The sequence below is a fragment of the Carassius gibelio genome, chromosome B10 (genome assembly GCF_023724105.1).
Source record: "Carassius gibelio isolate Cgi1373 ecotype wild population from Czech Republic chromosome B10, carGib1.2-hapl.c, whole genome shotgun sequence".
NCBI classification, from domain to species: Eukaryota; Metazoa; Chordata; class Actinopteri; order Cypriniformes; family Cyprinidae; genus Carassius; species Carassius gibelio.
Genome location: NC_068405.1, coordinates 13,669,050 through 13,681,857, shown reverse-complemented (window position 1 = coordinate 13,681,857; position 12,808 = coordinate 13,669,050). Strand labels below are relative to the sequence as shown.

Below are 12,808 nucleotides of genomic sequence, written 5' to 3'. Positions count from 1 at the left end.
TGAGGGTGTAAGTGTGCATGTTTGCTGTGGTGTGTTTGTGTGAGGAACCATCTGTTCTCAGCAGTGTGCATGAGTCAGAGATGGGCTGGAGCGATGGCATCTGTGCTCTCACACCTCCCCCTTCTTCACCTCTCCTCATTTCCTACTCTCACTTCTCTTCCATGTGTATCCTTTAAGACTACACTGTGCAGTGTGCACTAGATAGTGGGTACAAAGTGACAGGTAATTGTGTTTTAATTACATACTGTGTAGAATTAAATTATGAGCTGTGTATTACGCTTGTCCTAAATAATATGTGAGATAAGAAATAATGTACAGCACATTAAAATTGTGCTTAAAATAATTTACTTTTATAGTTTATAGTTTTTAAAGAATTGCTTGTTCTAATCTCTAACACTGATTAACTACCAGTGTTACTATTTTGAACTAAAACTAAAATTATTACAAAATCATTTTTACTTTCTGCAATCCAAATAAAGCTAAAATAAAACAAAATTAAAATAAAATATAAATATTAGATGAAAATTTAGCATTTGCAACTGATGAAAATAAAAAAGGAAATTAAATATTTAAAGTTATTTAGACATTTAATGAAAAACTAATACAAATGACAAAACAGCAAAATTACCCCAACTTGTAAATATACAAATAAATCAAGTTCAAAATATTAATAAATAATATAATTATACTAAAATAACAGTAATAGCATTTCATCAAGATACCATTATAGTTTTTATTAACATTGTGAATTAGTTTTCATTTTTATATTTTTCATTTCAATTTTGTTTTTATGTATTTATTATTTTCTTTTATTGAGCCAAATGAAACATAGATTAACAGCAACTTGACGTAATGACCTACACAACTACATTCATTTAAATTTTAGTTAAAGTTTGAGTTATTTTTATGTATTTCTTTTTTTTTATTAAATGCCTGTACAGTTTTTTTCCCCTTCAGTTTTAGCCATTTAGTCAAACTAAATGAAAACGAGAAATGTTACCTTGGCAACTCCCTGAAATAATATAAGTTTAAGGTTTTATTATTATTTTTTATTCTCATTTTATTTTTATTTCAAGTAACAAAAAAGTTTTTTAGTTTTTTAGTTTAAGTAACTGTAATAACCCTGCATAGTATAAATACAAAAATTGAGATGGAGCCAATATTATGTAGTGTACAAATGGTAACATGCACTACAAAATGAGCAAAAGCACATAATTACTGTAATTCATAATTCATATTCTACCTCAAATCTGAAATACAAGGTACTGAGCTATTAGTTAATATATAATGTAGACCTATACTGCACAATAAATATACACAAAGCACAGTTTGTATTACAAAACTAGTGTAGCTCACCTGGCATGAGAAGTTCAGTGCGTATTATAAACCAATCCAAGCACACTACTGAAGGTAGCACTATTCATTCCACTATAAACACAGGTATATTCACTACAATACTGATATTCTACCTCTCATTTTCTCCTATCTATTTTTTGTCATCACCTGTGTAAGTGGTGCAAGTTCCCAAGTGCAGAACACAATGCTGATCTCAGACAATATTCACACGTGCTCTCCTCAGAGATTGTTCTCTGAATAAAACCAGTCCAGGTGGGAGCTAGATGTTTCGTAACTCACCTTGAGTACACAGGCACTATAAGAGGTATAAGAGGGATCTATGGCACATAAGAACAGACCCCGAACCCTTTCAATGGAAACCAGGGTGGTCTACAAGACCATTATCATTACAGAAAGACCCTTTAGATGTTTAGACACATCTAAGAAGGATGACATTAAACCAATAAAGGCAGAATCACCTTAACTGAAGGTCATTGTCTTTGCGTTATAGGCATGTATGTACTGTATATATATCTCCTCGGCTTGTTCTTTACTTTGCTGTTGCTGGAAAGGTCACATCTGAGATGTTTCAACTTGTTAGTGTGCCTCAAGTTAAAAGTGTTATTGCACACTGTATTTTTATTTTTTTTTTACAAGCAACTCAACTAGAACAACTTCAAACTTGTGACTTGACTCTTGATGATTTTACTTGAGGAGATCAGAAATATCCCAGAGACCAGAGGATGAGTCATGTTCAAGGAGCGACTGTCACTGAAGAATCCCCCTTCAGAGAATGAACCCAGACTCCGGCGAACAAGAAAAAGAAAGAATTAAGAGTTTTGGGCAAAATCCCGACAGGCTGTGGCAAGAGATGGCATCCATCAATCCTGCATGCAAGCTGGGATCTCACACCAACAAACTGACAGTTAGCAATCTCTAAAGATGAATTACACACAGACAGATAAAAAAGGGATAAAAACGAGGACATGTCGCTCTAGCCAGAGATAAGGGTAGCTACATGGTGTGATATTTGAAATTGCTGAAAACTGCATCTTTTATTGCACTCTCTCTGAGAGTGAAGGTGGGACTGTGATCTCTCTATATAAAGAAACTCTGTCTGGGTCTTCGTTAAGGTCAGACGATGCTGGGTCTCTCAGAAGCTCACAGTCAGAAGCCAACAGCTTCAAACAGAGTGTTGCCTTTCAGAGCAGTGGCTAATATAAGCTTGCTATTAGCCATTCACTCCCTACTGGTACAAAGTCAGACAGAGACAGAGACAGACAAGAAGAGATGAATGCGGATAATTATCAATAAATTGTTGTTTTATTTGGTTTCATAGCAAAGTCCATTCACAACTGGTTGTAACAGCAACGGCTGTTAGATATAATTTTTCAGGAATATATATTTTTTTTTTTACTAACAAATCCTAAGACTTTCTTTGTTCTGTGGAATGCAATAGGATGTGCAGCTCTTTTCCATTCGATGAAAGTGAATGGGAACTGATGCTGTCGATCATGCTATATTCCAAGTTTTCTAAAGCTTTACAATAGCTTTACATGAGAACGTGTAACAAAGAAAATGTATTATTTAAAATCTACTGTCCTCCACACTGTAACCAAAACTATAACAAATTATTTTTGGTAGTTGAAATAAAGTTGAAATAAAATATTAATAGCAATTATAAAAAATATGTATATTTTTAATAGATCCAAAAAAATAAAAACCTAAAAACTAAAATCACTAAAACTGAGAAAAAAAATTAAAGCTAAATGTATATTTTTTTAAAATGACAGTAACATAATGACTAAACCTTTCAATAAAATTAAAATAAAAATGGAAAATATTAATATTATTTTTACTGTCGCTGTCAGAGTGCACTTTCCAAGTAAATTCAGCATCTGCTTCATATTCGCAATCTCAACCATATTTTTGTTTTCAAAGACTTAAAAAATCTATATTTTGATTCATCACATCCACCCAAATGCCAGTGACATTTATATTTCACTGCTTACAGTCATTGTTCTACAGTAAAGCCAATGAAACCAGTTAAAGTTTAGCAAATTATATTCTTTTGTTTTATGCCAGCAGTAATTATGAATGAAACATCACATCACAATTGTCTATAAAAGTGAGGAATAAAAGTGAATTGCACTTTTTGAGTCTTCAGATATTTAATTATTATTGCACAGAAAGGATATTGCACTATTAAATTCCTCGGGTTGCTAGCGACCCTATAAAGACCTGAGGTATGCATACAAGGGTTAAATGACTAGAAAAACAGAATTGATTTTTTTGCCTCAACTATCCCTTTAAGAGTTTCCTCCGATATTTTAGACAAAATCAAGCCATGACATGAGACTAACAAAGGTCATGTGACAGATCTCATCTCCTAAAGCATAACCAATTACTGTGCTGGCTCTACACGAAGATGAAAATGAGAGCCAAATACTGGCTTGCCGCTCTACCTATCCAACAACAGCTTAATAAGTCCAGTAGCATTTGCCGCCATCATTCACACTCTCCAATTCAGCCAATTACAAGTGGACTAGCCTCAATCAATCAGACCTGAGAAATCGATAAATGTCTGTGACGTCCAGTCCCGCAGGGAGGTTTCTGCTATCTACAGGAATACTAGGTCAATATGTCAGACTGATTCAACACTGAGCCTGAGGCATTACACCGGTAACATATACACATGTCCTGCAATTGCCCTTGTTTACCTAAGAGGACAGGTGGTCACCACACAGGGGGAAAAGGCTCTTCATAAAATTCATACACTTGTGCCATAATACTCCTCAGTACTATTTACACACCCAAAGATCATTAATGTCTGCTAATAATAGTCATTTCTTAGTCACAGCTAAAGGCTAATCATTTTATCTAGTGTTTTGACTGCCAGACAGTCAATATGCATCGAAACACCATCAAATCTGCAATAAGCCCTGTAGCACATTCAACACTTCAGAGAGGGAGAGAGAGAGAGAGAGAGAGAGAGAGAGAGAGAGAGAGAGAGAGAGAGAGAGAGAGTGAGAAACATTCATTTGCACCTCTGACTTACATATTAAATAGTGTGGAAGGATTGTGAAAATACGAAGGCTATTAATAGATTTGTTACATACAGGCATTGCATGCACAGCTGTACTGAATATTATTCACACTGAGTGAATTACAGCCCTAATTTCAAAGAAGAATAATGAGCTTCGCAACGGAAATTTCAGTAATGACATGACTATGGTGTGATAAATGATGTAAGAAATTTTGTAGATACAAAACAGTGTTTGGAACGACCCCAATTATATCTGCAGTGACCCCAAAATTTTGACACTTTAGTAATGTCTGCATGCTAGGCTTTAGATAACAACGTTCTAAATTCAGTGGTACAGTATATTCTTCAGTGTTATTATTGTTAACTAAAATTAAAATTGAATCTATTAAAAAAGTTTTTCAGAAATAAAGCTGAAATACATATTAGAAGAAAAACTTAAAAATGTAAACTAAAATAAATACGTTTAAGTACTTAAGTAAATTAAAACTGAATTAAAAATAACATAAAAATCGAAATATAAAAAAATATATATAAAATGATAAAAGCACTTCATGAAAAAGATTAAAACATTAAAACACTAAGAAAACTTAAATTAACAGACACTGATATTTTTGTCTTGGCAGAAATAAATAAGTTAAAGTACTAAAATGACCTCAACTGAAACTGAAATAAAAAATAAATCAAAGATAAATACAAAATATACATACTAAAATACTAAGAAAAAAAATACTTAACACAAACACACTACATGTGTGTGTGTGTATATATGAAGAGTTCAGATGCAAAAACCTCTAAATGCCATCTGAAATTTTCATCTAAAATTAGGATTTTTATCAAGCTCCTATGCTTAGGTTGAGTCATTTTACTTTAATGGCAATGTGCAGGTCCTTTTCCAGGCTATTAAAGTGAAATAACTGAACATAAATATAGGAGCCTGAAAAAAATCCTAATTTTAGATGAAAATTTCAGATGGCATTTAGAGGTTTTTGCATCTGAACTCTTCATATATATATATAGTAGGGGTGGCATGGTTCAACTTTTTCACGGTTCGGTTTGTTTCACGGTTTTAGTCTTGGTTTCGGTATAGTTCGGTATGTGCTATGTTTATGGAAAAACTATACTTTCTAATAAAAAAAATCTTCTCAATGCGCGTGCGAGCTCGCGTCCTTTGGCTCTTAAATGTTTAAACTGGCAAAGCTTAAATGAGTTTAGTTTAAATATTAACGTGTGCTGTTCAGATCTCTTCTGTGGGCGAGCGCTATCAGCACCTGGGTGATGACGGAATAAATGACTGCTCATATTCCAGAATACGGCATTCGCGTTGAACAAAAGTGAACGATTCGTCCAAGGTTGTGTTTTTTTCTCTCTCATCGCTGTTGTTGTAATGTCTGGGAAGCCAGAATTCGCATCCATCAACAGAAACATATATTAGCTGAACCATGTTTGTTTTAGGCCTACATGTTATTTAGAGCCAACCATATTACAGATGCTTTGTCAGATTTAAGTTGAACCGCGGTCCCAGCGCGTGCCGAACCGTGTGTGGTGAACTGTGTTTTTTTCAGAGAACCATGCCACCCCTTATATTTAGTGAAATAATTAACTAATACTATAATAATATTAAAACATATTAAAATAATAGTTATGCAGGCCATTTTGGTTTCACTTTATTTTAAGGTGTCCTTAATACAGTGTAAATTTACAATTCATTACTAAGTAATATTATTTAACACGTACTTATTATAGGGTTAGGATTTGTTTGTATTTATGCATAATATACTATTATTATTGTTATTACTATAGTAAGTAAATGCATATGTAATAAGGACACTGTAAAAAGTGTTACCAACATTTTATCTGATGTTTTGTCCTGTCCTTCTTTAAAATTCATGTTTACAAAAATATATACAAAATAGCCATTGGGGACGCTGCAGCACAGAACACGGCAAACCGACTCCTTCCTTCTTATTTTCTCTTAGCATTTCTTTCATGCATCTGTTTGCTTCTTACATACAGGAATGTGAACGATGAGGGATTCCACTTCCCATGTGAGTTCAGGATAAAAAGACTTTACTTGATGACATAACTTATCCAGTGACGCATTTAACTCCGGATGCCTGAAACTGCAGCTACGTCAACTGTTACCAGGAGAAGACTGGCCAACATCACTTATGTAGGTCGCATTAAAAACACATGCGGCACACGCAGATGCCAATTTTCAAAGACAGCCCTCTCTTAGAGCAGCCTAGAATCTACTTCAGCAGAACTGAGCAGCTCTGATCATACTGAGGAAGATTCGTGTTGACTCACGGAGCTAGTTATGAAAGAAGCCCACTCGGATCAAATGCAAAGTTTCTTTTGTGACCCAAAGCAAAGGCCAAATAAGAAAAGAGGAAAATAAAAAAACAAATACTTCTTCATGTTTTTCATATATCGTGCTGAATATCCCATGATTCCATGTTGGAGCAAGAAGTTATGAGCAAAATATATTAACAAAAGGAGACCTGGATGCTGCTTGTAGGCGGAGTTAATAAAATGATGCAAATGCATTATAATTAACTCTAAAAGAAGAGCATTACCCTTTTATGTAAACTGTACTTCAGGGATCTCGCACTTAGCTACACGTACTTTAGACATAGTGTGTACAGATGTTCAGTGGTGCAAAATTGCTTCTATTTTCAATACATTAAAACATTTTAGGACAACAATTAGAGTGAAAAATATGAATATGATAATGTCTTTTGTTTAAAGACCCAGTAAGATGAAAATTCTAAGCTTCCTATCACTGTTTATAAGTCCTGTACAATAGGTTTAAATCCATCCAAGGTTAAAAAACATTGTCAATTTGTCAAAATATCATTTTAAAATTACCTAAATTCTCTGAGTTCCCCAAACGGTTCGCGCAAAGCTGTTCAAAAGATTCGGTAGCATACTGTGTTCTGATTGGTCAACTAACATAGTCAGTTTTGATTGGTTGTTCCGCACACAACTTCATGGTAAACAATGCGTTAGCATCTTTTTGGGGTGAATTATGTCTTATTCCTCTCATCGTGAAGCAAACAGTAAAATAAACAACTTGAACAGTCTCGCTGCTCTTTCTTCTGAAGAGTTTGAATCTGAATAGTGCGTTCAGCGCAGGGGCATGGTCACATTAGATATAATGAAGGGAGACGTGAAAAACGGACATTGCGTTGTTTTCATATGGATTACTTTATCACATAATATCTGTTAGCAGCACTTGTTACACTTCATTTTAATGACGTGTTTGTAAATGAAGATCAGCGCAGAGAAAGGCTGCAGACAGCACACATACTGATAAGACGCTCGGGAGAAAACAAACACATAACTTCATAATCATATTTCGCGTTGTGAATTGGAGATGCTTGTTGGTCTAAATAAAGTTGGTAATGAACCCTCTTTTATGGCCAAACGCTTTGAAAATCCCGCCTTGTACTCATCGAGATTAGAAAAGCAGTCATCAGTAAAATGTTGTGAACACAACAAAAGGGATTTGTTGTACTGCTCTGTTATTGTGGTAAAAATGAATTTTAGCCATTGGTTCATCTGATCTTCATTCTTTGGCAGTGAAAATAAAACAAACCTGCCTTTACAATTAAAAACACACTGTCTCCTCGACATGATGCTCTCACACCAACCAGAGCGTCTGTGTGTGTGTGTGGGGGGGGGGACAGGTCAGAGCTTCGTTTCTCCCAAGACGGTAGGCGGAGATTATTATGCAAAGTGTTCTAGTGAGGTACATAGAGATGGGCAAAAGATTTGAAATCTATAACGACTCGTTTCAGCGATTCAGAGTCGACTCCTTACTTTAGAAGCCAATAACTTTATAAATCGTGTACTTTTTGATTTAATTACCTTACACATTGTTTACACTGATGGACAGCTACATCATTAGCCCCTTTCACACTGCACGTCGGACCCGCAATATTTCCGGAACATTGCCGGATCGCCTTATGTGTGAAAGCACCACGTCCCGGGATCGATTACCGAGTTGAACCAGGGTCGGGGACCTAGTAACATTTTTTTTGCAAAAGTTTTTTTCGTAGCTTTGTCAAATTTGGGTTGAACCCCTAATGTCACATGGACCATTTTACTAATATCCTTGCTACATTTCTGCAACACATTGCTGTCTATGGAGGATCAGAAAGCTTATAGATTTCATAAAAATAGCTTAATTTGTGTTCTGAAGATGGACAAAGGTCTTACGGGTTTAGAACGTCATGACGGTGAGTAATTAATGACAGAATGTTAATTTTTGGTTGAACTATTCCTTTCCAAACCCAAATATTAAGCAGCACACTGTTTTCAACATGTATAATTAAAAGAAATGTTTCTTGAGCAGCAAATCAGCATATTAGAATGATTTCTGAATGATTATTTGACACTGAAGACTGGAGTAATGCCTGCTGAAAATTCAGCTTTGCATCACAGGAATTGTTGAATATGTATATAAAAAAAAAAATATATATATATAACGTTTTTTTTTTTTTTTATTTGGACACAGACTTTCAGACCCCACTGCACATTTAAGTCTGCATTTATTAATCTGAATGCATAGTATTTGTGCTTCAGTAACTTACGGTAGGCAGGTCGGCAGGGCTCACTCCGTGTGCTGTCAGTTGAGTGGTTACTGGACACAGAGGAGACACTAGAGCTCCGGACAAACCCAAAGGCGGCTAGACGAGCCGGCGGGAGGCGCGAGTAACCGGGAGGGCGCAGCCCAGACTGAGCTGGCTTCGGCAGGAGGGATTTAGCAGCTAACCCAGTGGCCACTGGCTTTCTCTGATCTGAGGTGAAAAAAACTATAATTAGCAACTCAAAAAACACCATTTGTAAAATCGAACTTTGGAAAATAAAAGTCACATACTGCTTTTCTAGTGTATGTCAATATGAAGGTCAGTTATGCATAACATATCCTTGTAATAATGCTGTGACAAAATGAGGCATACATGATCACATGACTGATTCAGCTGAGAAACAGATGGAACAAAAGGAACAAAGAAAGTGAATGTTGTGTCCTGAAATGAACTATTTCTAAGCAGACTTGCCTAAAAGAGACTAACAGTAGGATATAAAGAGAGAGAAACTGTGGTGTTTTACGGTTGGCTGCTGTCTGCCTCCTCTGACCACAGCATGTCACTGCCATTCATCAACATCTATACCACTGTAGTATTCACATGGAGAAGAGTGATGGGTTGCACAAAAATATACATAAATATGCACATGCAAAGAGCTACCGCGGGGTGAATTTAGGAACCCACTTCAAGGCTTGCTTTGAACTCCCAGACTCCCCCAACCCAAGGTCATAATTTGGGGCAGGTGGAGGGAATGCTCCCCTCCTGCTCTTAGAGATAAAGCACCTTGACTTTATGTCCCTGTGATTGTAGCAAAGCGTAGCGCATACTAAATGACAATCTATGATTTCTCATTTCGTCTGTCGCATTCTTAGATGTTTATTAGACTGCAATGTCAGCAGTATGCTTCAGATACTCATTCATCACAAATGAAAATGCACACATACACACTCAAGCAAATGCACACAACAAAGCACCCTCTCTCATCCATTCATCTCTAATCAAAGTTGCCCCGGCTCCATCGCTTCCCCCAGCGACCCCCCACCCCAACCCCAGGCCATCAAGGTTTTTAATGAAATTGCAGGCAGCTTCTCCATGTGAGGGTGATCATTAAAGATAAATGTGTTGCTGTTCTCACTCTCCCATTTTTTTCTCCATCATTCGTCTTTATTCCTTCCTGTTCCTACTACCCCATATTTCCAGACTTGCCCGGATCACACTAAATGATCATCCATCATTGCTTTGATTTAGCATTTTCAGTGTATGTTTATTTATTTTTTACTGCAATGAAAGTGAATGGTGACCAAAGCTCTTCCCACTTATTTTACTGTATAGAAAACAGAAGATTGTACATTCTGCTAAACATAAATTTGTGAACTATCCCTTTAACACCAAAGGGGTGTCATTTTCCCAATCTGTTTGTATTGGAAATAAATAAGAAGTGTGTGTGTGTTTGTATGCAAATGTATTATTATGGCTTGCAGCTCAAGAACTCATTGATTTCTTACTGAGTTTTAAAATGCATGAATACATTACTAGAACACTTTCAACAAGCCCTCACTTAAACATTTATAAACCCCATCAATGAAAACTGAAATACTAAACTATACGTCATGTTGATAAAAACACGATCATTCTTTATACAATGAAAAAAGATGGTACTCCACTGGTCTGTTAACCTCTGATTTTAGTGATTGCTATCTAAAGACATAACAAAGCCCAATTAGCAATCAGTGATTATTTGATATTGTTCCTCAGTTTATTTTAATTCACTGCATTAGACAACTTCCAAAAAGATTTAGATTTTATACAGTGTTTAAAAGGAACCCAATGTCCAGAATCAAATATTTTCATTGTTTGAGGATGTGAATAAATAATATAGCATGAGATGACAATAACTACAATGGAAAATAATTTTCCAACTTTAGCAAGACAGGCAAAAGTCTAGTCATACCAGGCGAAGTTAACCTTCCTCTCGACTTATTTTATATTACTGCAGGAATAAAACTCATGCTTATGCACTAGACTGTCGCTTTATCTTTTATTGCATAAGCAACTTTACACCATAAAAAATCTTATCATGTCTCAACTACAGTTAATAATTTTGATCAGGCATAGTTATTGGCATGAATTAACTGTTAATTGCTTTGCACTTCAAACACAGCCAAACAGCAAGAAATCAGCATCCACATGCATTAATGGAGACTGTCATGGGTTTTCATTGAGATAACAATATGCAGATAGACAGATGCCCTCTAGAAAAAACATGGGGGGTGATGGCAATGCTGGTAGTGGATTTAAGATGAAATAATTCATATCTTCACCTTGGCAGGAAAAGTTGTCAGAAATGAAGTGTGCTTTAGAAATGGAGAGGAGCTTTTAAGCTCAGAGAGAACTCCCTCATGGCACAAGACGAATGTGAATTTTATTTATATTCAACTGAATGCCAGGAGGTAAAGTGTATTTTACACTGACTAGTGGCTGGGATGAGTTTATCTGTTACATTTACAAATGCATAGCTGACAGGGATGAAAAGACTGCATATGGCATTCTTTTCCTATCTTCCATTTAAATCTATTCATCTCAAAATACTCCAATCCTCTCAGAGTCACTTTTGCCCTTAGGATGAAGCCTTGGCAATTCTATTAGTCAAAAACAGTTTCTAAGACTGCTCTGGCTTGGGTTTCCACTCAACTTGCCCCAGTGTAGCATGTGAAGCATTCAATTTTATGTTACATTACTAATTTTGCCATGCAAAGTGAACCAATGATCTTACCTTGAGATTCCTGAGGGTTTTGGGTGGTCGGGTTTACTGCCTGTATTGGTTGACTGAGGGTCAGTGGTGACTTCGGCTGGCCTGTTAGGACCATCCTGTTCTTGGCAGTAGCAGAGGGAGTCCTGTTAACAGCACCAATGCCAAGCTGGGGTCTTAGGCCTCGTGGTGGACGATAAAGACTCCCCATATCCTGTGCTCCCATAGGGGATCCAGAAGGGTCCTCGGCTCCAGAAACTGGAGACCCAATGGCTAATGGAGATCTACCAGCCTAAATTGACAAAGAACATTAAGCTCCCATCAATAAACTCTTCTGGTAGTTCATAAACTTGTCTACTGAAGTGTTAAAATTTAAAAGCTTACTTAAAAATATTGACATTCCCTATTCTGTTAAAGGATGAGTTCACCAAAAAATGAAAATTAGCCCATAAATGATTCACCCTCAAGGCATCCTAGGTGTATATGAATTCTTTCAGACAAATCCAGTCGGCATTATATAACAAATTGTCTTTGATCTTTCAAGCTGTTTAATGGCACTCAACGGGTGTTGGAGTGCATCAGTCCAAATGAAGTGAAATAAAAAGCGCCCGTCCATAAAAAAAGTGTCTCATGCGGCACCATAGGGTGAACAAAGGCCTTTTGTAGTGAATCAATACGTTTTTGTAAGAAAAATATCCATATTCAAAAGGTAATAATCACTTTAATGTAGCTTGCCATATGAGGTCAGCGTTGCGTAAGTGAGTCTTGTAAAAACCAATGTTTGTTGACAGGAGCAAAGGAAGCAAAGTTTCCTTACTTTAGCACAGGAAAACCAGTCTCCTCTTGGCTCATATCGAAATCCTCCGACATTCTTCTTTACAAATCCTCGTTTGGTACTTCTAATTAGTGACCATTGTTTTGTTTTAATCTCTCCCCTGCGCTTCCGCGTTCGTCACATCTGACCGGTGCATGCACAAAGCCGACCTCAAACGTCATCCGCCCCGGAGCTGCTTCCGTGTACAACAGTAAGCGCAAGCTAGATTAAATTGATTATTACATTTTTAATATGGTTACTTTTCATACAAA

The 12,808-nt window shown here is 36.2% G+C and overlaps 1 protein-coding gene across 2 annotated transcripts in view; it reads right to left on the bottom strand.

Moving 5' to 3' along the window:
- The window catches only part of LOC127966370 (microtubule-associated tumor suppressor candidate 2-like), a 71,958-nt gene that overhangs the window by 27,310 nt on the left and 31,840 nt on the right, over nt 1-12,808 (bottom strand). For both annotated transcript variants that reach the window (XM_052567293.1, XM_052567294.1), the window contains exons 3-4: nt 11,747-12,014; nt 8,977-9,183 (exon numbers count right to left, since the gene is read on the bottom strand). In XM_052567293.1, coding sequence (XP_052423253.1) covers nt 8,977-9,183; nt 11,747-12,014 — 475 coding nt within the window. The remainder of the gene's footprint in view (nt 1-8,976; nt 9,184-11,746; nt 12,015-12,808) is intronic.